Source organism: Sceloporus occidentalis, unplaced genomic scaffold (assembly GCF_023333645.1).
Source record: "Sceloporus occidentalis isolate IW3139 unplaced genomic scaffold, rSceOcc1.0.p SCAF_42, whole genome shotgun sequence".
Classification (NCBI taxonomy): Eukaryota; Metazoa; Chordata; class Lepidosauria; order Squamata; family Phrynosomatidae; genus Sceloporus; species Sceloporus occidentalis.
Window position 1 is genome coordinate 257,500 of NW_028317022.1, and position 27,916 is coordinate 285,415.

The 27,916-nt window shown below is 41.3% G+C and overlaps 2 protein-coding genes and 1 pseudogene across 2 annotated transcripts in view; all 3 read left to right on the forward strand.

The window, feature by feature from the left end:
• Positions 1-1,199: 1,199 nt before the first annotated feature.
• LOC149289846 (U2 spliceosomal RNA) lies at positions 1,200-1,380 on the forward strand (annotated as a pseudogene).
• Positions 1,381-7,891: 6,511 nt separating this feature from the next.
• Positions 7,892-13,672, forward strand: LOC149289847 (dimethyladenosine transferase 2, mitochondrial-like). The gene is made up of 8 exons (XM_089490126.1): positions 7,892-8,249; positions 9,673-9,761; positions 10,465-10,618; positions 11,026-11,174; positions 12,055-12,144; positions 12,763-12,825; positions 13,056-13,207; positions 13,486-13,672. Exons 1-8 carry the CDS (start codon positions 7,892-7,894, stop codon positions 13,670-13,672), a joined length of 1,242 nt encoding a protein of 413 aa, XP_089346252.1.
• A 4,499-nt stretch (positions 13,673-18,171) lies between these two features.
• Positions 18,172-27,916, forward strand: part of LOC149289848 (histone-lysine N-methyltransferase SMYD3-like) — a 359,885-nt gene continuing 350,140 nt past the window's right edge. The window contains exon 1 of the mRNA XM_089490127.1: positions 18,172-18,335. Within this exon, the coding sequence (XP_089346253.1) occupies positions 18,172-18,335 (164 nt within the window). The remainder of the gene's footprint in view (positions 18,336-27,916) is intronic.

The following is a 27,916-nucleotide window of genomic DNA, read 5'->3' on the forward strand; positions in this document are numbered from 1 at the left end:
TTATCGCTCCAGGTCACCTACAGGGAACAAATATAATAGAAAAACTGCTTTTTTAGTGACACACAAAGTTTTCTTCACTGTCCCAGTACCTCCTCGGTTTACTTAATCATCATGTTCAGAGCTACAGCTTCCTATTAAAATTATTTAAATAAAAGAAAAACAAATATTTAAAAAGGAATAAAACCCAATGGGGTTCAAAGACAAGAGGGGCTGATCGGTCCCTACATAAAGCATTAATTGTTAACGCAATGCCCAACTACTAGTTATGTATTCTAAACTGTCGCAGGTCATGTTGCTTCTTCAATTAGTAGTAATCACCTCATACAAGTTTTGCTTTTCCTGCATTTTGAGAGGATCCACAAGATGAGCCGCAACGTTCATCTCATATTCTATAAGCTTTATGTTCTTCACGCCAAACTGATGCATGAGTTTTTACCAAATCATAAGTTAAACAGACATTTGGATTTTGTTTGATATATACACAGGTATACTAACGAAAAGGACTCGGCAATATTACCATCAGGGCAACTTTTTTGTCTACATATCTAAAGATGCCAACGAAGATGAGGACTCAACGTACAACAATAATTTATATTTTGTACAACTTGGGAAAGACCTGGAAATTTACAGCAAACCGTAAGAATATTGTAGTGTCTGTTGCAATAAAACGTCTTTGTTTCCGTTTACACTGCAGCTTACACAGCTCGAAGGTGATTACTGGATATCAAACATAAAACAGCGTTTTCAAATATTGTGACTGTCCCATAAAAACACTGACACGTTGGGAGGTATTGGTGTATTAAAAGGTATTGGAAAATACTTGTGTCCACTATTCTATTTTCTGGTAGGATCGACAAAGGCTACCATCTATTTTATGGTGTAATATGTGACTGCTCCAAATATAGTCAGTTAAAATATATATCACTGATGACATCATTGCGAGTCAGAGCCCCTAAGATTATAACAAACAGGTAATCAACTCATGGCTGCAGTCGGGTTTAAGGAAGGCAGTGGGATGAAAAAGGGTGGATCAATGTGAATTAATCAAATATAAAAAATTAGCATAGCTGGTCACCATGGATGGGTCAAACACCAACTAGAGTAATTCATTATGCCAGAGACCTGTGAGAATCCTGCTTCAACCTTAGATATTCCACGGTTTATATAGCTCCATCATGTACAGCAGAAATTATTTTTGAATCGCTTCTCGGCCTTTTGGCTAAGATCAAGTGTAGTTCCTCTTTGGGAAGGGGGGACTATGCTGATCCTCTGGCCTTAGGGTTCGGGATAGCAAATGGAGCCCGAGGTGGAATTGCCCTGGCAGAAATGCTGGAGTCACCGTGTGTGGTATTGCACGCCACTGCACACGGTGAGCGCACGTTCCCACTGGCGGCCTACCAGCACTACCTTTTCCCCAGGTACCTTCTGGTCCTGGGGTTAAGTTCTTATTTTTGAATCTGGCAGGCCAGCAATGGTCTGCCCCTAAATTATTTTTCATTATTTATATAATACACTTCGTTTTCACGAGTGCCAATTCATTTGCCCCCCTTTTGAATTCACGGTTTCCAAATTCACGGCTTGGCCCTCACAACTCTTGGCACACGATTTTGTACCCACGTTTTCGGACACTGTTTTTCTTTTTAAGAGGCAGTGAAGCCTGGACTTTGCTGGAGGAGGATTGGGAGCCTTCTGGCCCCTTCCTCTCTCTACAAAACCAGCAAGGAGTCTCACTCTTCGGGGTGAGACTCAAGATCCGACCCTCCCATGGGGGGGGGTTGGAATTTGTCCGAGTTCTCCGTGAGGGAACTCGGTATCGTAGTCTGGCTTCTGCTGCCTTGTGCACAGAATGCGGCACCCAATGGAGCACGCACCTCGGGCTTCCTAAAAAAAAAGAAAAAAAAAAAAAAGAAATTATTTTTGAATCTGGTTTGGCCAGAAATGGCCGCCCTTAAATTATTTTTATTAATTTATTCATCACTTTCGTGATTCACGAGTGCCTATTAATTTTCCCTTATTTGATTACACGGCTTTGAAATTCACGGCGAGGCCCCCACTTTGAGTTGGCACACGTTTTTGGCACCTTGTTTTCGACACTGTTTTCTTTTAGAGGCAATGAAGCTGGATTTGGCTGGAGGAGGATTGGGTGCCTATCGCCCCTTTCCTCTCTTCAAATAAGCCCAGCTGAGTCTTCCTTCGGGTTGACTCAAGATCCGACCCTCCCATGGGGGGGGGGGGGGGATTTGTCTGGGTTCTCCGTGTGGGAACCCAGAATCGTATCTGGCTTCTGCTGCCTTAGGGCACAGAGTGCAGCACCCAGAGCACGCACCTCGGGCTCTTAAAAAAAAAAAAAAAAGCGGTGTACACAGGTATTACCAATAATTGTCCTGTGGGCTTTGTAGGAGAATGTCAGGCAGCCTCTTGTTTGAATCACTATCAGTATTCGCCGATGAGTAGATCTCATAACAGAGAAGCGTGTTTTAAGAAGAAAAAAAGAAGAATTTGGAAGTAAAGAAATGTTTTTTGCATTTGACCACATCATGATGATGATATGCAAACTGCTTTAAGCTAGGTATCTGGGATGATCTTGTTAATATTTGTAACAGTGTTATAATGGAAATTCTTGAATGAAGAATGAATGGCTCGAATGAAGACAAATAAGAAAATTGTCCCAGCCTGGCACTCAAAGAGCTAAAGCCACTACCCTGCCTAGGAACTTTCTTATTGAGCTTGAGACTCTTGAAGTATTAACCCATTAAGTCTATTGTTACTATACGTGTTAACCAAAGGGCTCTAATACCTTTCCTCATGGAAAACGTTCCTTGCCATTATTCAGAGATATACTAAATTGAGTCACCTACATTCAAGCAGGGTTTCAACCATAGCAAAAGCCATGATCACAGCTGTGCAGAATAGGAAAGAGTCAGTTCCAGACTGAGTGAGAATTTGCACCTTCACCTGAAAATTGGACAAAAACCTCGAGACTCAGGGTCAGATCCTAAGAGTTTCCATTCATGGTCACTACACCAAATACGAAGAACTGCTAGGAAAAAAACACATTAGGGTAAGCAAAAAGGGAGCCGATAGAGTCCGAAGACTGACCGCATGTGTAACTAGAGCAAAGCCTTAGGCGATGTTTTGACTACTTTATGAGATATTTACCGTATATGATTGAAAGGAATCACATAAAAGTCAAAATACTTTACATGAAATAATTAATACTGCCAATTATGAAGTTTTACTGCTGTAGCGTATTAGATTATTCTAAGCATTCAAGTACTGGGATCAAGAGAAATTTAATAAGAGCAACTGCGACCGGGTCCGCCACTCTAAGGGGCCGGGAAGTCCCCACCAAGGCCGGCCTTACGGGTCTGCGGCCGCACAGGGTTTAAATTAAAACATCGGGGTTTTTTTTAACTTTATTTAACATCCTCCATGTTAAATAAAGTTTTTTTTAACTTTATTTAACATGGAGGATGTTAAATAAAGTTGAGAAAAAACCCCGATGTTTTAATTTAAACCCTGTGCGGCCGCAAACCCCTAAGGCCGGCCCTGGTGGGGGCTTCCCGGCCCCTTAGAGCAGGACCGGCCTTTGGGGTGTGCGACCGCACAGGGCGTCACACTCTAGGGGGCGGTCCGCACCGGGTGCCGCTCATCAGCGGGTGCCAACTTGCGGCACCCGGCACCCCTCCAGAGACGGACAGTAATGTCCGCCGCTGGAGGAGCAGGCTCGCAAGGGAGCGGTATCGGAGGTCTTTAACAGACCTCCGGTTCCCTTGAGTGATTTTAAGCCGGGTTCAACCCGGCTTAAAATCACTCAAGGGAGCCGGAGGTCTGCTAAAGACCTCCGATACCGCTCCCTTGTGATCCGCGCGGCAACAGCTGCTGTGCGCCGGGGTTTGTTGTTAGATCCCGGCGCACAACACTGAAGCCGCGCCCACCGCTGTCCGTGCCCTCTGACCCGGAAGAAGACAGAGAAGACAGAAGAACTGAAGAAGAGGAGCGAAGAGGAGGAAAAGGAGCTGTAAGGAGAAAAGAGTAAAGGTAGGAAAATATTCAGTGAGAGTGGATTAGTATATATGTGTGGATTGGTATATATGTGTGGATTGGTATATATGTGTGGATTGGTGTATGTGTGGATTGGTATATATGTGTGGATTGGTATATATGTGTGGATTAGTGTATATGTGTGGATTGGTATATACGTGTGGATTGGTATATACGTGTGGATTGGTATATACGTGTGGATTGGTGTATGTGTGGATTGTTATATACGTGTGGATTGGTGTATGTGTGGATTGGTATATATGTGTGGATTGGTATATATGTGTGGATTAGTGTATATGTGCGGATTGGTATATGTGTGGATTGGTATATACGTGTGGATTGGTGTATGTGTGGATTGGTATATACGTGTGGATTGGTGTATGTGTGGATTGGTATATGTGTGGATTGGTATATATGTGTGGATTGGTAAGTGTGTGAGAGTGATGGGTGTTATGCTGTACCATTTCCAATGTCTTTTTCATGATCTAATGATGCTCTAAAAGTACATCATAACTCCCATCACTCTATACTGTTCCATACAGTGGCAGAGCTGGGAGGCAGAGGCCTTGCACCCTCACCGCAGGACTCCTGAAAGGTAAGTGAACTTCAAAGAGGGAGAGGGTAGATAGTTAGGAGGGGGTAGATAGGGAGAAGGGCGTGAGACGGGGGAAAGGGGGTAGATAGGGGGAAAGGGGGTAGATAGGGGAGAAGGGAGTGAGAAGGGGTAGATGGGGCAGAAGGGAGTTAGAAGGGGTAGATAGGGCAATCATACTCCTATCATGCCAAGTCTGTGAGTACATCCTGGAATCTGGGTATGCCTGGGCATGATAGGAATGTGATTGCTGTTAACAATCATATATATATATACATATAATATTGTTTTTTAATTGTTTTGTCCTATTTTGGTGTGTTACTTACTTTAAATAAAAGGGTTTTTTTTTATGGTGTGGGGAGGTCATATTCGGTTCCGGACAGGTAAATGCTGCATTTTCGGTTTCAGTCCAGAATTCGTTTCGGTGCATCCCTACTACTAAGCCAGACAATGAAGTGGTAGGCCTACACCACAACAATGTTTGGCGTAGTATATAGTGATTGGGGTTATGCTGCACTATTGTCAATGTCTGGCTCAATGTATAGTGATAGGGATTACGCTGTACCACTGTCAATGTGTGCCTCAGTATATAGTGATAGGTGTTATGCTGTACCACCGTCATTGTCTGCCTCAGTATATAGTGGTAGGTGTTATGCTGTACCACCGTCAATTTCTGCCTCAGTATATAGTGATAAGTATTATGCTGTACCACCGTCAATGTCTGCCTCAGTATATAATAACAGTGAGAAGAGGCAGAGGTGGTAGATAGTGATACAGGGGGATAGATAGTGAGAAAGGGGAGTTTTGTTACAAGTTTTTATTCCTTTCTTTTTTTGGGATGGGGGGGCACCAGAGGAGTAGTCCGCACAGGGCGCCAGAACACCTAAGGCCGGCTCTGCCTTAGAGTGGCGGACCCGGTTGCAGTTGCGGCGGGCTTAAGGGGCTCTGCCTTAATGCGGCCATATAGGCCCAGTCAGTCCGGTCCTGACTGGGCCTATTTTAAGGTAGGAGCCTGGAGCTGCAGCTCCATCAGCCCCTAAGTCAATCCTGCCCTGCCACAGGCGCGGTCGCAGTTGCTGCTTGCTCTGGCAACAAGGTAAATAGGGTGAGGGAAGGGGCTGCAGTGAGAAGGGGCAGAGGGGGGTTAGGTAGTGAGAAAGGGGGAGAGGGGATAGATAGAGGCGGTACATATTGAGAAGTGGGGAAGGGGGTTACATAGTGAAAAGGGGGAACATAGTGAGAAGGGGCAGATAAGATGATGAGAGGGGGTAGTGTGAATGCGTATGAGAATGAATGAATAAATGTGTGGATGAATTGTGTGAATGCGTATGACAATTAATGAATTCATGTGTGGATGAATTGCTTGAATGATTTGTGAGACTGCATTAATGAATGTGTTAATGATTTGTGTGAATGATTAAATGCAAAGATGGTACATGAAGGGTGGGCTTTAACAATAAATAAATAAATATGGGCTGCTCAGGCTTAAATGCCCGGGCCTATTTTTTGTCCCAGTCCGGGCCTGATTATATATATATATATATACACATATATTATATAAATACGGTATATGGCCCAAACGTGAAATAGGTTACATTATATTTTTATATTATATAAATATATGGCCCAGATGTTATATATGTTATATACTATAAATATATGGCCCAGACGTTATATAGGTAATATTATATAATATAAATATATGGCCCAGACGTTATATAGGTAATATTATATAATATAAATATATAGCCCAGGCACACATCTTGCTTACGCCCAGCATATCACCCGATACAGTATTGTTCACAAAGCCAATGTCTGAATTCACTCCTATAACGCGAGCCACAGGGGCTCAGTTACAAACAAGCGGGGCTAGCGGTGTTACCGTGTCAGGATCCCCGCCCCCGGAAGCGGAAGTGGCAGCACTGGGCCTGTGATGCTACGCAGTATTGCCATGCTGCTGTCCCCGGCACCTGGGACAAGGTCACCCGCATGCGAGCGCCGGAACATCTAAATAATTCGCCGCCTCACGGGTGACAGGTAAGTGCTGAACGCGAATAGGCGGTTTGCAGAGACACTTTCTGGCTGTACTCTCAGTAAATGCTGCCGCGGCCGCAGACTGCGTGCTATGATATATCACGCGGACAGAAGTATATTATACAAGCTGCTGCAATTTGGTAAAATGGAGGGTTTTTTTTTTAAAAGAAATATTAATTCTACTTTAAGAGAGAAATCGGGCCCAACAAATTATAATAATGACACTTTAATAATATGCTTCAGAAAACTGCAGGAAGAAAGTAAAACATGTGACACTGACCGCTCCTGACAGTAGGGTTCTTGCAGGCATGAAGCTGGCTGGAACAGTAAAAAGGAACTGATGGGATGGATGTTTTGAAAAACCTTACATTTGGATGCCTCAAGTGAAAGGGTTAAATAAAAATAAAGGCTTTTAATTTTTTTATTTTATTTAAGATGAGATTATGTAAGTTAAAAGAACACTCCATCCATGGGTTGCACTTTAATGCATATAATAGCTGAGGTCCATATAACTTTTGGTTGTTTCCCCCACTTCCCCGGCTACTTCCCGTCCATAACCTGCATCTGATCTACTTACCTGCAGTCTGCTCCCGCACTAGCTCCTCCAGGGCTAACCCGATTGAACATGTGCAGAAAGAAAATGAAAAAATAAATGAATACAGAAACGTATAAAAAGTTTAAAACTTTGCACCAAAATCAATTTTTGTACATAACTTTTGGAACTAAGTCTTTCTTCTACTTTTTATCAAGCATAATCAGATGTCTCGTTAATGTATAACGTGTGTATGTATATAACAAGAGTGATATATATATATATATATATATATATATATATATATATATATATATATATATATATATATATATATATATATATATATATAATATGTATATAATTATTCCAGTTTCTTTATGTTAAGCCTTTAAACAAAACTATTGTTTTCAAACACAATTAAAATGTTTATTCTCCTTCTATTTTGTTTGCCTGTCATATGTAACTCTAATAACACACTGGATCCTATAAACACATTAAAGTGATATACTTTAAGAACAGTGTTTCCATTCCTTTTCATTACAATTATCTTTTTTTTTTGGCTTATTAATCATAACCCTTAGTATGAAGTCCCCAGTAAATATATATTTCCCGTTAATTGATTTTTTTGTTTCTTCTTAAAGCAGTCTTCATTCCTTCTGAAGAAGCCATCTCCCGGTGCCGACAAGATGTCTTCCCTTGGTGGGGCTCGCTTGGCGCTGTGTGTGCTGCGCTCTGGGTCGCTGGCTGGGCCCTCTCTGCTTTACTGCTTCAGGCAGTATCCCAAGAAGAATATGTTGGCAATGGCTCCTAAAGGCGCAGTGCAGAGCATTTGTTCCCGGGCTTTGTCAGCAATGGCTGGTCAAAGAGAGAGTGAGACTTGGGACATTGACCTTATGGATCACAGCAATGAACTGAGAATAGCAGACTCGAGCAAGCAATTTCGGAGGTTCATTGCCGACCCCAGCCTGGCAAGGACAGTTGTAAAATGCCTCAGGCCTTGGGAACATGGAGCATCCGGACCTGTTATATTTGAGTGCAACCCAGGTAATTAGCTGTGAGACGAACAATATCAAAAGAATTGTCTGGGCTTTAAATGCAATTATACATTTTATGGGGCTTGCTTAAAAATGTGTGTGTGTGTATGTATGTGTATATATATATATATATATATATATATATATATATATATATATATATATATATAAACAAACCCTGTTAGCCAGGTGCCATGTCGCAATGATATACAGATATACATGTCTTAGGAAAGGTGCATCCCAGTTTCATTTTAAAGCAGGTTTGTATTTTTGCGTATTTGTTTAGAGTGAAACATAGAAGCAAAGAATTTGACGGCCCATCGAGTCTTCCGTTTTCCCCAAATGTAAAACTCCAGTCTTAATTAGTCCTTGGACTTGTCTTAGGTTCAGGATCATTTTGCGCATGTCCAATGCATCTTTAAATTCCCATACTGTAATAGCCTTCACTACATCTGATGGGAGGGCGTTCCAATTATCTACCGCACTCTTAGTAAAGTAACACTTCCGTAAATTACAAGAAGCGTGAGTTCTATGGTTTCATTTTATTTTTCTAGAAGCGGCAGGACGTGTGTTCCATTCTTGTTATTTTCTGTATACAGTGTTTCGTGGACACAATCTGTTCTGGTAGTATAGAGGAGGAGGACATCAGTTCCTCCATCTGCACAGATCTCTGATCCTGTCCTCCATGTGTTACTGTGATCAGTGGCACTGGCTTTTTACATCATTACCCAGTATCTTATTATTTCACAGCGTACATGCCAACAGCGACCTGAACAGTTGATCTTTGGAGTTTATTTACTAAAGAGAGAGTTAAAAAGAGAGTTGTGGTTTCAACTCCCTCACTTCAGTATTCATTATTAAGAGCCAACACTTCTCAAAGAAGAAAGGCTGCAGAATTCAAGGGTTGAAGAGGCTCTCAGAGACTTAACCATGCATTATACAGGGCATCCCAAGCTCTTCCTGCAGCAGTTGTTAACCAGTGTTGAAAATTCAAAATATATATTGAAGTCATAGAGAAGAAACTGCAACTCTCCTGCAGACTTTCCCATCAACTTTCCCCTGAGAGAATAAATCCCTTTGTTTGTGTTGCTGTATAAAATATAAAAAAAATGCATTGTGTTTTACTAAAAATGTTGTTTATGCGTATATAATAAAATATATATATAGTATAAATATTTCTTGTCATGTTTGCCTAAAATACAGTGTAGATTTATAATAAGGAAAAGAAATTACAAAAGAAAAATAAATCCACCAGGCTGCTAGTAATTTTACTAAGCTGGTCTTAATTTTGTTAATTTGAATCCATTTAGCGGAAAGTTGGGAACAATATAACAAAAAGAACATTTGTCTTGTGAAGTAATATATGTATATATATAATTTTTTTTAATTTGCATTTTTTGGCACCCAATAACCTTATATTTGCATTTATTTAGGTCCAGGGTTTGTTACACAGACATTATTGGATGCTGGTGCCAAAGTGGTTGCGTTGGAAAGTCAGACAGATTTTCTTCCAAGTTTACAGGTATTTTAGGTTTATTTTATATTTCTGCAAAGCTCGATCTTGATGGTTAATCCTCTTTTTATTGACCCTTTTTTATGTTTCTGTAGTGGGTTTTTGTGTACGTGCTCTCCTGGAGAATAATACGGTTGTTCTATGTTGATTTTTTGGAAAAACATTTTATTTTGTAATTTATAGACTGTGGATGGTTTGTGAAGAACTTTCTTCTCACAGTAGTTTCTTCACTAAACAGTGCTATCAATATTTTAATGCTGAATAATGAAGCACCGACTACAACCTACTGTTTAGCATGTAAACTACTGCAAGAAGGGCATCTGTGAACACAACATGGAGTATTATGTAAAGCTTAGGCTTACTAGGCGGTGAAACTGAAATCTTTAGAAATGTAGAATTTGATGGCAGATAAGGACCGTTCAGTCCATCTAGTCTGCCTATTTTCTCCTGCTGCGATTACTGAAACTGTAATCAGTCCTTTGTAGCCCATTTACTTATGTGGAGATCTGGATCCATAGAATAGTGAGTACTTTGTGAAATCACAACGTCGTTATTATTATTATTTTTTTTTTTATATAGAGCCATCAAACTCCGTAGCGCTTATAATTGGTAGACTATTTAACACTGTTTTTACTGTAATCCTCATTGTAACACAACCAGTGACACTTATTAAGTGTGTGTTTGGTTTTTTTTTTTTAATATATATCTTCAGGCATTAAAGAACAATGCGGATGGGCAACTATCTGTTGTTTATTGTGACTTTTTCAAGCTGGACCCCTTAGGCCATGGATCCATGGCACCCCCAGCAATGTACTCTGAAACGTTGTTTGAAGACTTGGGAATAAACCCGGTTCCCTGGTCTGCAGGTTGGTTAATGCTCATGGAACTTGGGTTAATAAGGGATAATTGAGAATATTGAGAAATGGTTGAGAATAAGGGATTGCTTTTCAGCCTAAACCTGTCCTTTCCTTGTGAATGCCTTTTAAAAAAAATTTAAAGGACCGGAACCAAGGTTTTGTTGACTTGTGCTTGTTGTGGGGGGTCTGATAACCGGTCAGATTGGGTTGTGATTTACTTGCCTGAATAAAAAGCAAAGTGATGTAGAAATGGCGCCACAACTTTAGATGAACACTAATAAAAATAACAAGAACTTAATTAGCAAAATTTATTTTTTGCCTTTGTTCCTGATATAAATAAAATATGGGTATGAATATCTGTGTTCCATGTTTTAACAGTTTACTAATAAAATGTATGTTTTTCTTGTTTTTTTTAGATGTCCCAGTGAGAATCTTTGGAGTTTTCTCACACCGGAATGAATCTAATTTCCTTTGGAAAAACATCTTCTCCATTTATGAGAAACGTTCCATATACAGATATGGTCGTATCGAACTAAATATGTATATCAGCGAAAAGCAGTACAGAGTAAGTTTCCCAGACCACATGAACCCGTCTGACATCTAGTTGCTGCACCGGGATTACCAGTGTATTCTAGCCACAGTTTGTGACGTACAAATAATTCTAGGGGGTTGCCAGTTATGCATACATAGTTGTTTTGCTCCTATACTCAAGGACTTACCGTATTGGCTCGGATATAGGCCGCCCCCGTATATAGGCCGCACCCTAAAAGTTTGGTGCTTTTTTAAAGAAAAAGTTTTTTTCTTTAAAAAAGCACCAAAAAAACATGCTGCCACTCTGTCCCTCTCCCCGAGATATGCTACCACTGTCCCCCCCCCGAGATATGCTACCACTGTCCCCCCCCCGAGATATGCTACCACTGTCCTCGCCCCCCGAGATATGCTGCCACTGTGTCCCCCCCCCCCCCCCCCCCCCGAGATATGCTACCACTGTCCCGCGTATTGCGTAGATGTCCCCCGCCAGCCCCGCAAGACACCCGGGAGTCTGCTCCGGTAAGTCGGGGGGGCAGAGGTAAAACGCATCGTGCGGACGGTCTGCATGATGCGCTTAGACAACCTCCCGTGCCGGCAACCCCCCCCCCCGTGGGAAGTGCTGGCAGGGGAGGCTGTCTGAGCGTATCGGAGAGTAGGATGCAGGTCCCCTGCACCGCTGCGGGGGATCTGTATCCTAACCCCGCTGCCTGCCCGGCGCCCGGGACTGCATGTCCCGGGCGTCGGGCGCTAGACCCCGAATATAGGCTGCACCCCCACTTTAAAGTCTTAAAGTGGGGGAAAAAAGTGTGACCTATATTCGGGCCAATACGGTATATCAAAACGTGGTATGTTTTGCTTAATTAGATAATGAGCTAACTATTTCTGTTAACCAGTTAACAATAATTGTCTCCTAGAAATTGATCACTCCACCAGGAAACATGCGCGATTATCAGGCACTGAGTGCATTGTATCAAGTAGCCTGTGATATAGAGCTGCTACATATGGTAAGTATGGTATTAGACTTATTTTTACCTGGAAGCGTTCTGTATTATAATACAGTATTCTGCTTGGTGGCATGTTATCAAGTTTCTCCATGAGATTGATAAATAGCCGTGCACACAGGAGCCGCCTTCCATTGTTTGTGAAAACATTCTAAATGCATCCATTCTGTACATATTAGCAAATTACCCTGTGAAGTTAGACACCCACTGATGTGTCTTTGGTTCACATCTGGATATGGACGTTCCGGTTTACAAGCTGATTATGACATCAGATCTCCAGCTTTGAGCATTTATGGGGAAAAAAGGTTCTACTGGTACCCAGATTCTGCCGTTGTCAAACTATTGAACCCCTCCCCTCCCTGAACGCCTGATTTCACCACCAACTTTCCGTTTAGCGTCTGGTCTGTCCTTAGGTGAGGTTTGAGCTGAGTTCTTGCTGGAGATGATTATCATCTTGCATGAGAAATGTTGTGATGGTATCTTTTCTTAATTACCAATGTATTAATGCTTCCCACACAGGCTGAGATCACAATCTTAAGCCATATCTACTCTTTATAATAGAGGTTGATAGTAGCGATTCTCTGTATATTTATATTTGAATATAATTTCTTTATTTTCCAGGAGCCCTGGTCATCCTTTATGACACCTTCAAGATTTAGAGGAATGGCAATACCTAGGAGTGTGGTAATTTTTTATTTTTTTTTCTTTCTTCCTAATTTCAGATGCAAATATTAACATGCTTAATGACATACCCTTGATATTATTATATGAGTTTGTTGATTTAGTTTCTTTATTCAAAGAATCCTAAATGTAATTTAGAACAAAGTAATGCTTGTGTATAATATGGCTACTCTGCTAATTAGTCTGAATTGTTATTAAAAAGAATTTAAAAAAATATATATTTTTTTTTGCAGTTACTCCCAAATGACCACATGTGCTTAGTGAAGTTTACTCCACGGCAGGACTTGTTCACAGAGTATCTCACCCCCACGAGTTCTAATATGTTTGTCATAATGCTGAAGCAGTGCCTCGCCAGACGCAAGGTCAAACTTATGGATAGGCTAAAGTAAGTTCTCAACCAAGAATTATGTGATTGTGGTGGTGTCGTCGTCGTCGTCGTCTTGCGAAGTGTTTGTTTTTTGTTTGTTTTTTTTTTCTGTTTCTTGAAAACATTAGATTTTTTTTATGACTATTAGTCTGATGTGTACTAATCATATGTTAGTCACAGGGTGAAGCCATCCAATTTATATTTAGCAGAAGTAATGTCACTGTTTGCAATATTTATTACACATTATGACATTATGAAGTATTTATGCAGCTGACTCGTGATTTGTTTCATTGTAGTTCCTGGGATCCAGGTAATGGACTCAACCTGATAAGAGCAGTAGGACTTCCTGAAGACATTAAAACTGGGAATATTACTCCAGACCAATATAAACTTTTATTTGAAGCCATGGAACATTCTGAATCATTTGGCAAGAACTGTCTTTTTCCAGAAATGTTAGAAAATGTTCATTGTGCAGGGGTTTAATATTCTTTCAAGTGAGCAAAAGACAAAGATATAGACTTTCAAATGAATGTTACAAGCAAGATATTTTCATTTTGCTTCTATTTCATTTAAAGGGAGTCTATCAACAATATTGTGTAATTATATGTAAAATAATGTAATTTGCATAACTTTATACATTAAATTAGGTTTTCTATGTGTTATAATATTTGGTTGGTCAAAAAAAAAAAAAGCTGATAGGATATTAACATGCAGTGAATGTTCATACAATATGGGTCTCTTCAATCGGAAATGTCATAAGAACACGTAAAAACATTTTAAACATGCAATCGCAAGAACGTGATCATGCTGTGGAAATATTTGCATGATAGATTCCCTTTAAACGCATTATTAATGTTTACATTGGAAAAGTTTGTAAGCTGCCTTTGCCAAGAGTCCTTATAAAAATGTGTGTGCATTTGCAGAATAAAAAGCTCAAGACCACTAATCTTCCATTTCTTGGTTCCTCAGTCGTGTTAACATGGAATAGCCACAAAGCAGGTGTAGTAGAGGCCAATACAATCAGCGAAATTAAATGGGGGGGTATGCATATGGCTATCCTGGATCTAGGACGAGACAAATGAGAAATGGGCAGACTAGAACAGCCTGAATGGGTCTTAGCTGCCATTAAATTGTAGGTTTACCCCAATCCTTACAAAAGCAGTCTAAATGCTTAAAAATCAGTTGCCCCAAAAAACAGACAGTAAGGTAGCAAAAGCAAATAAATAACATTAGGGATCATCATGCACATGCTTGGAACAGAAAGATAGTCGCCCCAATACACACACAACAAAGATGAATGAATATGTTTTAAGACAATCCCATAGTCCATAATTAGCTGGTTTATGATGAAGCAAATTGCAGACTGACAATGTGACCTGAGCGGACCTACTAGTACAAGGGTAGGAAAAGCTTTAAGGTAGATCCTCAATCAAATAGTTTGAAGAGTTTCTGAGGCAAAACATCTCTATTGGACTGCTCCAATTCATAAGAACAATTTAGAATAGAAACACCTTAATTATTGAAACCTGAAGTGTGTGACTAAATCCCAAACTGTGACAGGTTTCCCACACTTCACTTCTAGAAGAAAAAAAAATAAGCTACTTAGCCTTTAGAAGGTGCTGCAGCTCCAGAATGTACAGTGCTGAGTATTTTTATTAATGATTTCAGATATGCTGAAAGCTTTGATGGCAACATAGTAGTAATCCTGACCAGTGTTTAAACAGTGCATATGACTACAACCACTAATGCCAAACATAGCGTCCTTAATCTGCAGACCTGCAGGATGTCATTGTGTGCATTTGCAATATTTTGGGTGACTTTTTGTGCTCACCCTACCAGGTTGTTTGCCTAATACTAATCTGTAGCTGTCTTAAAGGAGTATAAAAACAAAAAAGCACCATTTTGGAAACAAACATTTTTTGATACCACTAGTAACATTTTTTAAATACTATAAAATGGCTACATTTTATACAGCTGAGCAGGCCTACAATGCTCAGGCATAGTCAGAAGCTTACAATACGTCCGATGACACTCAGACTTCCTCAGATGTTGATCCCATATATGACATTTCTAGTGTCACTCCATATGACATTTCTTGTGACTTCCAAAGAAGGTCAGTCTGTCGCAGGATGATGAGTCCTGGGTGCCTCACAACATGCTGGTGCCAGATTTGATCCCTTTTATGGCCACACCTGGCACGATTAGCCAAATGGACACTAATGTAGTTTGTCAACTGCAACATTTTTAAGCTGGTCTTAACTGACAGCTTGTTTCATCTCATAGCTCATCAAACTAATTTGTATGCCAGTCAGAACTTAGCAGAACACCCTGATGCATTTTATACTAAGCACCATACATGGCAAACCCACGGACCTGGCGGTAATGAAAAAAATTATAGCCCTAAACCTGCTGATGCACAACGTAAAAAAAATAAACATCACTTCCCTCTTATTGGAGTAAAACCCCTGGCCAAGCTACCCCTATTCTTCCTGCAGTCATCAGAGATCAGAGATAGATTTTCCATTATTTTTTTCCCATTTCTATTAACACGTGCCCTCTTAGAACTGACCCATCATATGAAAGGTTTTATAAAATACCTTCGTCGAGTCCTCGGTGCAGTATTAAGGAAGGGTAATTTTTTAATATTATATATATATATATATACATACATTCAAAGAGGGCAAGGTATGGTGTCAAGCTGTGCAAGCTTTGTGAGAGTGAGATGGGGTACACCTTCATTTCTGCTTTATAGGGGAAGGACATGCTCTAGAGTAACCTGAATCTGTGGGGACAAGTAGTAAAGTGGGACTACATTTTACCCTTCCTTAATTATGGTTACAACTACTATACCAGTTTCCCTTTATTTCAAAACCTTTTTTTTTTTTCTTTGAGACTGTGGCCTCTGGGGCTGTACAGAATCTCTGTAAAGTTCTTCCAAAGCAGCTGGTAGAGACCAGGCAAAGTTGGGGTTTTGTGATGCCTTTCCACAATAATGAGTTGTTGGCACTTAAGTATACAGAGTGCAAGGATGTGTGTAAATTGTCCATGATACATTTCCGGAATATGGAGGTGCAGCAAAATATATTTTGTGGGGTTCTCTGCAGTTGCATGTAACAAGGGCAAACAGTCTTAGGAAGCATGAAAACATGTATCTTGAGCCTGGTGGGGCATAGGCTTTAGAAGATTTAATTTACGGAGAGGGCGGCGGATGTGTGGAACAGCCTCTCAGCAAAAGTAGCATGAGGTCTACAGAACCCCTGAGATTCTTAATGTAAGAAAGTGTTACTTAATGTAAGGAAGATTTACTTTACTGAAAGGGTGGTGGATATGTGGAACAGCCAGCCTGCAAAATGTAATGACAATTGAAGGGAAATAAACAGCTTAAGAATTAATGAAGAATAATTCACAGACAACAATTTAGAGTTATCAAGCTTTATTATACAATTCTATATATTCCATGGATGTAAAAAGAAGGGACAGATTGACCTTAAATCAGGCCAGAGAAGGGGCTACCTCTGGACTCACGAAGAGTCATTCTTCAGTACTCAGGAGAGGAAAAACCTGCATTTTGGAGGAAACCTCTGAGGTACCATGACTGGAAGAACGCCTTCCCTCTAGGCATTAAGAGGTTCATTTCAGTTAGGGGATGGGGCTTTTAAAAGTAATTGATTATATCACTACATCCTTTAACCAGGACAGGGAGCATAATAAAATATAATCTAAACATTATTGATTCTTACACATTAACAAAAAAGTAAAAAAGAGAATATAAAACAGTATCCTTAAGACCAAAAAGCTTTGGTCTTCAGATTACATATCCAGAAATCTGCACCCGTCACGTCGACCTACAGTTCACAATCTTCAGACCTCTGCTGGGATCCCGACACTCTGCGAATATCTTTGCCGGAGAGCCAACACTCCGCAGATCTCTTTATCAGTCAGCCAGCAGTTTTTACACAGGCCTTCAGGTGTCTTTGCAGCGTTTGAATACCAGACTGTATGTGGAGATGTTCTGTAATGACTGCATAGCCTGCAACTTCTATTATGAGATCACAATGACAAGAGCAGGGAGGAAAGATTACACGCAGCAAGTTTAACCCTTCAGCAGCCGGTGAACTGCACATCACACCCACTGTGTAACAAAAGCTGCCATAAACCTCCCACAAAACAACTCAATAATTCTGCTAGAACTGGTGCTATTTAGAGCAGATAATTCAAACAGCGACCATGTCAATAAAGCCAAAAAGTAGTGATTCGTCCAAGAAAAGAGAGTTGTGTAAACAGACCATGAGCTGTTAACATTGTTTGCTTGTAGTTGAATGTTGCTATATTTTGGTCAAATCAGTTGATAATTTCTAGTCTCTGAAACCAAAATAAACTACAACATTATGTAAAAGTTTAATAAATGGTTCCCATGTGTGATAACATTTCTTGACATCTTTATTGGGGGTAATTTGCCAGGTAAGGGGTGGCCTGGCAAATTAGCAGACTTTTTGTAACAATTCTGTTTCGATGATGTGGTAGCAGGAAACTATTGTCTCTAACCGATCAGCAGCACTCATTCCGGGTGAATGGAGCACTAAATGCTAGTAACTGTCAGCTACTTTAATCATGCCACACGTTTTCATTCTAGCATGGAACCTCAAAGATTTTAAAGAGTTAAAGTACTCAGTAATAAGGGTTTTAGGTCTTAAATTAGCAATGTCCCTTCTAAACAGATACGTCGTAACTTATGACGCCAAACCCCAATAAAATGTGTATGATTATTGTATGTATTAACAATAACGGAATCAAAATTATGCTGCAACCGTTCGTGATACATACGGCCAACAGCATTTCACTGGCAAGCCGTCTCTTCCGCAACACTGTCTCTTTAAGTGCACGAGCCAGCGCATGCTCCCCCTTTCAAGTGGGCGTGTTCACTAAAACCGGTGAGGAGAAGATCGGGAACGCGCACTTTCGGGAAGTAAATATACAAGATGATGGCGGGAAGTTTCGAGAAGTTCCTCAGTACAGACAAAGGAAATGGCCTGCGGGCTACAAGGCGGCTGAATGCTGGGGTCACGGTAGCGAGCATGCAACCTTACGTATACACCGTATGCCGCGGGAAGAAATACCGAGCAGCATGTGACTACTGCCTGCGCAGGTACGGAGACACCCCTCTACTACGCACATAGCATGCTAGGTGCAGACGGAAACCAATCAAAATATGTGCTAGTCAGCCTAGACTATTTCAGCCAATCATTACGTAGACACCACTTGTGGCCAATCGTTAATGTGACTTGCGCCTGTATTAGCCAATCAAAGAACTAAACCAGATAAATCTGATATCAGTATGCAAAAGAAACAACATCTGCATCCTGAGGCGTGAGGCGAGGGATGGTTCTTATGTATGAATGGGCAACATTAGGCTGACTGCTCAGGACTTTCATTACCATCATTCTCTCTACATATTGATAATGGGAACTGTAGAGCAGTGCATCCGGTATGCTTAAGGTTGCCTATCTGTGTTTTAGTTTAATTATATTTTTTAGTATATAAGTGCTTGTAACATATTAGTGAAAACAACACTACAGGTCATTTTGGATTAACATGATAAAGTGTCACTGGTAAATTTACTCATTTAGAGGGTAGTAGATAAATAGAACAGTCTCCTATTATAAGTGGTAGAGGCTTATACACTGAGAATTTAAACATGCATGTGAAAGGTGTATGGCTATATTGAATCTAAGAGGCCAAGGATTAACCCCTTCAAGACCGGGACGTACCTGGTACCTCCAGGTCAAAGGTCACCGGCAGACCGGGACGTACCAGGTACGTCATCGATGATGTGCGATCCAGCGTTGCTATGGACGCTGGGATTGCGAGGGGCGGCTGCTACTGACAGCTGGGTGTCCCCAGCGATCCGTAGCAGCCACTCTCCCTCAATTCCGTGCACGTGATCTCTTTGCAGCGAATCACGATATTTAAAAAAAAACTGCGGTCTTTAAGGGAAGACGCAGTTTGCCAATGCCGGTCCTGAAGGGGTTAATTAAGGTGTGAGTGTTTACATCGGAAAAATGGGCACTCGGGGCAAATGGCTCTTATTTGCTGTCAAATTCTATGTTTCTATATAGTAGGCATGATGTTTGTACTATAGCACCATCATATTCTGCAGAGCTGTACAATGAGATATTGCTTACTTAGGGTTTTTGTTGGCCGTCTTTAGTATTTCTATACAGGGTAACCCCTTAGGTTGGTAGAAAATGTGCCCAAAGAGACATTACCTATAATATTTCCAGTGACATAGTGACTCAGCCATTTATTAATGAGTGAAAAGGCTTGGCATTCGGATTCGTACAAATTTACATTTTAATGAAATTTGCCAATTACAGAATATTTGTGTCCCCATGGGGCGTGTTGTGGCTCCTCCCTTTTGCGGAAGTGCTCCAAGAGTCCAGAATAAAGCAGATGGATCCTCGGAGAAATAGAAATGTTTGTGTACTGTGCACTTCTGCAAAAGGGAGGAGCCACAACATACTCCATGGCGACAGCCTCTCCCCATTCCCCCAACCGGGGAGAGGGTGTCATGAAGGCTCCGCCCCTTTGTGGAAGCAACCCTGGAGGTCAGGTTAACCCCTTAAGGACCAGGCTGTACCTTTTGTACCCTTTGCGGGGCTCGTGTTTAGATATAATTTTCTCCTCACTCATTTAGTGAACCCACACAATTTATATATTGTTTTTTTCTGGACAAGAAGGGCTTTCTTCAGATACCATTTTTTTTGCCAAGGTTTAGACATTAATGGCTGTGTGTTGAGTTATTTTAAGGGAACAGCAAATTTACTCTGTTATAAAGGCTGTACACTCACTACTTTCTTCAGTGTTGTCACATGAAAAGATTTAAGTACCCAATCACCGGATCTCTCACATACAAATTCTGTTTAATTGAAAAGTTCCCAGCAAGTTCCACCCCACGACAGACCTGAGTTGGCCTCATTGCATAGTTTGTGGTAAAATGAAAAGGTTAATTTACTGTTGTAAATATATGCGTTGGAACAGTAATTGTTATAGCTGCCTGATTCCAGATTACTGAGTATTAAAAGGACACTCTAGCCATCTGTACACTTTAATGCATATGATAGCTAAATGGTCAAGAAGCCAACAGTGGTAAGAATCATTGCGTCTTTAGAAAGTAACACTTTCCCAAAGTTAATAATGCAGAACAATATCCCTATTGTAAATTGCATATTATTATTAGTACACTAAGTGAATTATAAGCCTGTCTGCTTTGTGCATTTCTGTCGCTTTTGACTGACTTTTTGTAGCTATTTCTAAAAGCGCTAAACACAATACAGTGGCAGTGTGTGTTTTAGGCAGGTGCATTTTTCAATGAAAGGGATGGTTTTGACCACAACAATCCACTAGGTGATGCTGCAGCACCCCAAACCGAGTAAAGAGGTTTCTATAATAGATGGCTGTATAGAAGATTTGATAAAATGCTGAAGAATACAATGGATATTTTGCAACACATAGACACAGAGAGAGACAAAAAAAACCACAATATGCACACACTTGTGGGAGACAGGGCACCTGTTTCACTTTTTTTTTTGAAATCACATACTGCTATTTATAATGCATGTTTTGATGCTCAGCTGTTGTTTAATCAAAATACTCTCTGCTAATTTGTTAGGATAACCCAAAACTTGAATCTTTGGGTGAAAACAATTAAGTTGTGAGCCTTGTGAGGCAACTGCATCATTTTCGATCTGAACAGGATTTTTGGCAGATGTGCCTCTTGGCCATTGGAAAGTTCTCCCATTCTTCCAAAACAAAAGTAAAGTCAAAATGAAACACCGGGAACAAAAGTGGCAGGCCTTTCTTCAGAAGCTGCTCTATTCTGCCATGGCCCAACTACAAGATTGAAAGCAGTCAATCAGTGGCAGGAAAGTGTTTCCATTAAAATTAATGGCAGCACTTTCCACACATGCACACAGGGGTCTGGATATCTAGAGCTAGCTCTACAGGTGACAACACACCATATGCATTTAAAAATGCAGTTAATGGGTGAAGTGTCCCTTTAAACGCCCATGAACATTGACCCACTAATGGGTATCTTTTTTGGGATTGATAATAAACGTAATTTGTGAGATTATGGTATGATGGTATTGACTTTCTTAAGTAAGCAGTTAAAAAAAGCTGGTTATTAGAAGACACACACCTACATTCTTCTGTGAATAATAATTCCTTTCAGCATGTGTCGCATTCTGACTGAACCTTCCAATATAATCTTCAAAGGAAGCCTATAACCAGAGGACACAGAGCAATTATCTCATGTTTCTTTTACGTTTCATCAAAAACATTCAAGTTCATCACCTAATATTTTTCTTTGTCGTCTATGCGTATGCATCATTAATGTTTAGTATCTGCTAATAAAGTCTTAGATCGGCAGCATGATTGTTAATACAGTGGTTTCAAGCCCTCTGCAGGCGAGTGTATAAACATTATTCATTAATGTTCTTTGTATCGTGCCATGGAAAGGAGAGCTTGTGCGTCCTCACAATCAGATCAGCCTTGAGATTGAGATGTTGAGTGCTCTTTTGCAATAGTTTGTAAGAGTTTTTCTAATGCTTGTAAATGGTGAAAATCAGTTTACATTTCTTTCGTAACAGTTTAAGATGGCTTTTTATAGTTTTTGTCCTCTTTTTGGCAGTTCTAGGAGGATGAATTATGATCTGATAAACATACCATAAAAATGTTCTGCATATAGCCTTTGAATTATTGTGCCAGGTATTGCAGGCCACCTAACTGATATCAAAATTAACCTGGAAAAGAGGATTTATGGGATTTCTGGATTTAATTATCAAGAGCGTAATTTATAACAAAGACCTTGCAGTAATTCCTTAAAATCACAATGAATACAAATGAGGCTAGTACATTCTAGATTACTCCTGATGGTATTTCTAACACATAATTCATTTTATAATTTTTCTTTTACTTTTTCACTAATTGAAGATGCATCAAAGATTTTGGACTGGTGCTCACCCCAACAAAATCTTTGTTTTAATAGCTTTGCAGAGTAAGTCGGTGAACTTGCAGGAAAACTCTGTGGTTGGAAGGAAGTGGGCAGGGAGTGGGGAGTTTCTCCGTGGTGACCCAAAGCGGCTCATTAACCGGAGTCTCTGAGCGAACCCTGGAGAGTTCCCAGCTAACCTAATTTGCAGTTTCCTGTTTGGTCTGACAAAATATTCCAATACATGGATTGTTCAATAGATTATTTAATATACATTCAATCATGGAATATGGAAGATACAGACAAATGTAATTCAGTACTCTAGCTGCGCCTTTGGTGGTTGTCAGAGCTGGAAATACTAAACTAAATAACGTAAACATATTAGGAAAATGTAATAACTACAAAAGTGACATGGTTTTCACTGATTGTTTGCATTATGCTATTATCTAAGTTGCTGCTATTAATTTAGCCTAAAGTAATTTCCTTCTAAGGGAAAATTCAGGTTTTTTCCGTCCCGTGTATGATTTTTTTTAAGTGTACTGATGTACTCCCAATCCCATCACATTACATCAATTTGCGTTAGAAAATCAGGAAAAGCATGCATGGTGGGCTGATTCGATGGCGCAATGGGCCACTTGACTAGACTTGCCCCCCCAGGCTGTGAGTGTGAGCACTGGACAGCTTTCTGTTATGGAATCTGCATCACAGAAGCAAGAAAAAGGTTTCCACCACTGACTTCTCGCCCTCCGGTTAAAAAACCCATGTGACAAAAAAAACAACCCATAACATGTGAAGAATGGACTTGATGTAATAAGGGCAGCAAGATTAACCTGGTGCAACTCCCAAGCCTTTCTGGAGGTATGACCTACCTTGTGGGTCGTGGGACCCTGCTCCGACTGCTGATGCCTCACGCTGCCTTGGGGGGGCGGCTGTAATCACACTGTTACCATGCCCAGTTTCCAGCATGTACTGGCTGCCTGGGCATGATAGGAGTCTGATTGCTGTTAGCATTTATATATATATAATATTATTGGTTTTTTTTTGTGTCCAATTTTGGTTTGTTAACCACACTTTTATTAAAAGTAAGTAACACACCAAAAAAAAAAAATTAATATATGTATATGATTGCTTACAATCACACGCCTATCATGTAAAGGCAACCAGTACATGCTAGAACCTGGGCATGATAGGAGTGTGAGTGCTGTAAGCAATCACACTCCTATCATGCTAAGTCAGCCAGTACATGCTGGAATCTGGATATGCCTGGGCATGATAGGATTGCGATTGCTGTTGACAATCATATATACCGTATTGGCTCGAATATAGGCCGCACTTTTTCCCCCCACTTTAAGTCTTTAAAGTGGGGGTGCGGCCTATATTCGGGGTCTAGCGCCCGACATGCAGTCCCGGGTGCCGGGCAGGCAGCGGGGTTAGGATACAGATCCCCCGCAGCAGTGCAGGGGACCTGCATCCTACTCCCCGACACGCTTAGACAGCCTCCCCTGCCAGCACTTTCCACGGGGGGGGCACGGGAGGTTGTCTAAGCGCATCGTGCGGATGCTCACCGGCTGCGGAGGTTGTTTACCCGCATCGCCGCAGCCGGTGACCGTCCGCACGATGCGTTTTACCTCTGCCCCCAAGACTTACCAGAGGAGACTCCCGGGTGTCTTGCGGGGCCGGCGGGGGACATCTACGCAATACGCGTATACAACTTCCGGTGCCGGCACCGGAAGTTGTACTGCGTAGATGTCCCCCGCCGGCCCTGCAAGACACCCGGGAGTCTCCTCTGGTAAGTCGGAGGGGCAGAGTGGCAGCATATCTCGGGGGGGGGGAGGAGGACGACAGTGGCAGCATATCTTGAGGGGGGAGGAGGACAGTAGCCGAATATCTAGGGGGGGAGGACAGTGGCAGCATATCTCGGGGGGGGGGAGGACAGTGGCAGCATATCTCGGGGGGGGAGACAGAGTGGCAGCATATCTCGGGGGGGGGGGGAGGAGGACAGTGGCAGCATATCTCGAGGGGGGAGGAGGACAGTAGCCGAATATCTGGGGGGGGGGAGGGGGGGGGGGGGGGGGGGGGGGGGGGGGGGGGGGGGGGGGGGAGAGGACAGTGGCAGCATATCTCGGGGGGGGGAGACAGGGTGCGGCCTATATACGGGGGCGGCCTATATCCGAGCCAATACGGTAATATCTATATGTGTATATATATATATATATATATATATATAAAATCTTGGTGTGTTACTTTTAATAAAAGTTATTGTGGTTTTTTTTTTTAAAGTGAGGGGGGGTTCGGCCAAGTGAATGCTGAATTTTCGGTTTCGGTCCAGAATTTTCATTTTGCTGCATCCCTACTATATATACTAAGCCAGACACTGAAGTGGTAGGCCTACACCACATAAATGTTTGGCTTAGTATGTAGTGATGTACGTTATGCTGCATTATTGTCCATATCTAGCTCAATGTATAGTGATAGGGATTACCCTGTACCACTGTCAATGTTTGCCTCTGTATATAGTGATAGGTGTTATGCTGTACCACCGTCCGTGCGTGCCTCAGTATGTAATAAGTTATCCTGTACCACTGTCAGTGTCTGCCTCAGTATATAATGATAACAGTAATCCTATACCACTGTCAATGTTTGCCTCAATATATAATGATAACTGTTATCCTATGCCATCGTCAATGTTTGCCTCGGTATATAATGATAGCAGTTATGCTGTACCACTGTCAATGTTTGCCTCAGTATAAAATGATAGCAGTTATGCTGTACCCCTGTCAATGTTTGCCTAACAATAGGCAGTTTTAAAGTGTGTGTGTGTGGGGGGGTGTGTGCAACATACAGGATCCGCCCCAAGTGCCAGATACTCTAGGTACGCCCCTGTGCCTAATGCACACAGCATGCCCCCCAACTGTCCCGATTTAGGCGGGACAGTCCCGATTTTGGGTCTCTGTCCCGCCTATCCCTTCCTCTTTCCCGCTTTGCAGGGGAAGAGGAAGGGTGAGGCCAGGGCCAAACTGGCCCACCCGGATACCAGGGAATTTCCTGGTGAGCCAGCAGGTCTGTGGGCCGGGCAGCTAGCAAACTAACATTTAAAACAGCCGCTGAGCAGCTGCGAGCTGGATGTAAAGCCTCTTCCGGCCGCCGACGCCTAATGAAATTAAAGGGGCTGGCGTGCACACACATTGCCGCTTAATGGCCGCTGAGGCACGGCCATTGGGCGGCGCAGTGTGTGCACGCCAGCCCCTTTAATTTCATGAATGCCGGCCTCCACCCGCTGCCGACACCAGGCAGTCAGAAGCAGTAGTAAGTCGGGGTGTGTGTGTGTGTGTGTGTGTGTGTATGGGAGGGAGGCTAACATTAGCCTTTTTTAATTTAAAAAAAAAAAATCTCTGCTGCTGTGGACTACTCTTCCAATGATGCTCAGCCAGCATTATGGTGGACACCTGGCTGGCTGAGAATCATAGGAATTTTAGTTCACAGATAGCATCTGCAGCTTTACTGTTGCTGCACTTCCCATGACGCTCAGTCAGTATCATGGAAGTAGTATGTCTGGCTGAGCCTTATGGGAATTCAATCCAATGTGTTGGTTACTTTTAATATGCATGACTGTGCTGACAAAAATGAAGCGTGTTTTAAGTGGCTATGCAAGCGCGACATTTTTAAAGTGCAATTGCTTGTATTGGTTCCACAAGAATTTTTTTTTAAAAGTGTCCCTCTTTCACATTTTAAAATGTTGGGAGGTATGACACAGGGACACATGGCCTGACATGATTGTCCCTCTCTGTCAGGTGAGGGCTGGCTCCATTCAGCCAAGGGGGCATTTGCCCCAGGGTCCCTAGTGGCAAGGGGCCCCCAGTTGCTGCTTACATGCCACAGTGTTATGTATGTGTTCGCATTGCATAGAATTAATACAATTTTTTTGCTGTTTTTTTTGCGGGGTAAATTTCCATTGCTTTTTTGACCTGGTTTGTTAATAAAACTGGCGTCAGTCTGATGGAGATTTTTCTTCTGTAACAGTACAAGTGAGCAGTTGCAAGTGTATTGCTGCAGCTCCATGATTTTACACCAGGTGTCTCTACGACATCACAAATTAATAAAATGTTATCAACTGACTACCAACCTTACTCTGATTAAAATCAAAGCAGCATCTTTTATTAGTCAAGGGTGTTGCAATTTCACTTATTTTGCAAACACTGTGAATCTTTAGGGGGGTCTATGAAAATGTGCTCCTTCAGATGGCCTTTGGTTCAGGGAGGGAAGAAAGGGGTATCCCTTAGAGGAGTGTGGCCCCAGAAGATGAAGGCTAGGGACCGTGCAGTGCACTAATGCATTATGATTGTACTTTGCTCCAAATGTTTTCACTGACGAAGAGACAGAATACAGTACCTCAGCACCAAGTCTCTGAAGCTGCTCACTGCTTTCTTCTTTAGCCAGCTTAATACATTTCCCCCAGAGCCTCTGTAGCATCCCTGTGCTTACTTACATGACCCTGCAAAACAAACAGTGCCTCAATGTAGGGATTGAAGCCATAATGGCGATCATATGGAAAATGTTATGCAATGTTTTTAAGATAGAAATAAAGACAACAATCATAGAGAAAGGACTCCTCAAAATAAAAATCACCACGAGAGAAAGTAGAAGACAAAATTTATAATGCGATGTAATTTGTATTCGAGTAAGCAAAGGCAAGACATACAATTAGAAGCCAACCATGAGCTGATGTTTATGTCAATACTAATGAAGTTCTTTTATCCTTCCTAAGTCAGTGTCTGGCTGTGTGATTAAGACCGAGGCACTCATATTGTTGCGCACACGCAGTGTGATGAGTCAGAGTGTTTGCCTGGTAGTTTGGGCAAACATTGAGCGAGAACACGCCTAAGCTGCCAATATGCAACTATATTATCCAAAAACTAGAACTGTAAGAGAATAGCACAATATTTTTGAAAATGTGTTTTTAATCTGATATGAGTAATTGAAGTTAGTGGGGTTCCCCTTATAGAATGAAAAGAAAAACCCCAAACATTTTCTTCAAAATTCTTCCTTAAATGAATTTAAAAAATCTTTGAATCTAATTTAAGTCATGTGACTAGAGGAGACCTTTTGCTTTCTCTCCTCTGTGACTTCAATTTTCTCTATTTGTAACCCAGGCAGAATAAAGTGTGGCTCAGCTTTTCCTTCTTGTTCCTAAGATGGAAATTCATTATTAATTCTAGAAGTAAACTTCAGACACTCTAAGAGCCTTTTGTGTCTACTGACTTCTTGTGCGTGTGTTTTTTCTTTCTATTGAATACCCAGCTGACTGACAAGAAAAAGTGAAAGGTCTGAACTAGGAGAGAGGTGCAATTAAATGTTCTTGTACTCCCATTAAATCTAAGCTGGCAGATCTTCCAACAAATACTGCTGGCAGATCTTCCTGCACAGACAGCTGCTTGATTAATAATAATGACCTGCCTTAACACAACACTAAACTTTTAGAGTGCTTTAAGAAACCTGAAGTTCGCTTTGTCAATATTTTTTCCAATTAACTTGTTGGATAGGGGTTTATTAGTTTTCCTTTGTCAAGATACTGACTAAGAAGTATATGCCAAAAGAGAGATACTCATCAGTAAAACACAAGGTAGACCTACAAAAACAGAAGATTAGTTAGTCCCTTACAAGCATTATGGAGTCTTTAGTCAAAAGTTGATACTATTTATTGGTCCTTAGAGAGATTTCATTTGTATCTGTGGACAAGA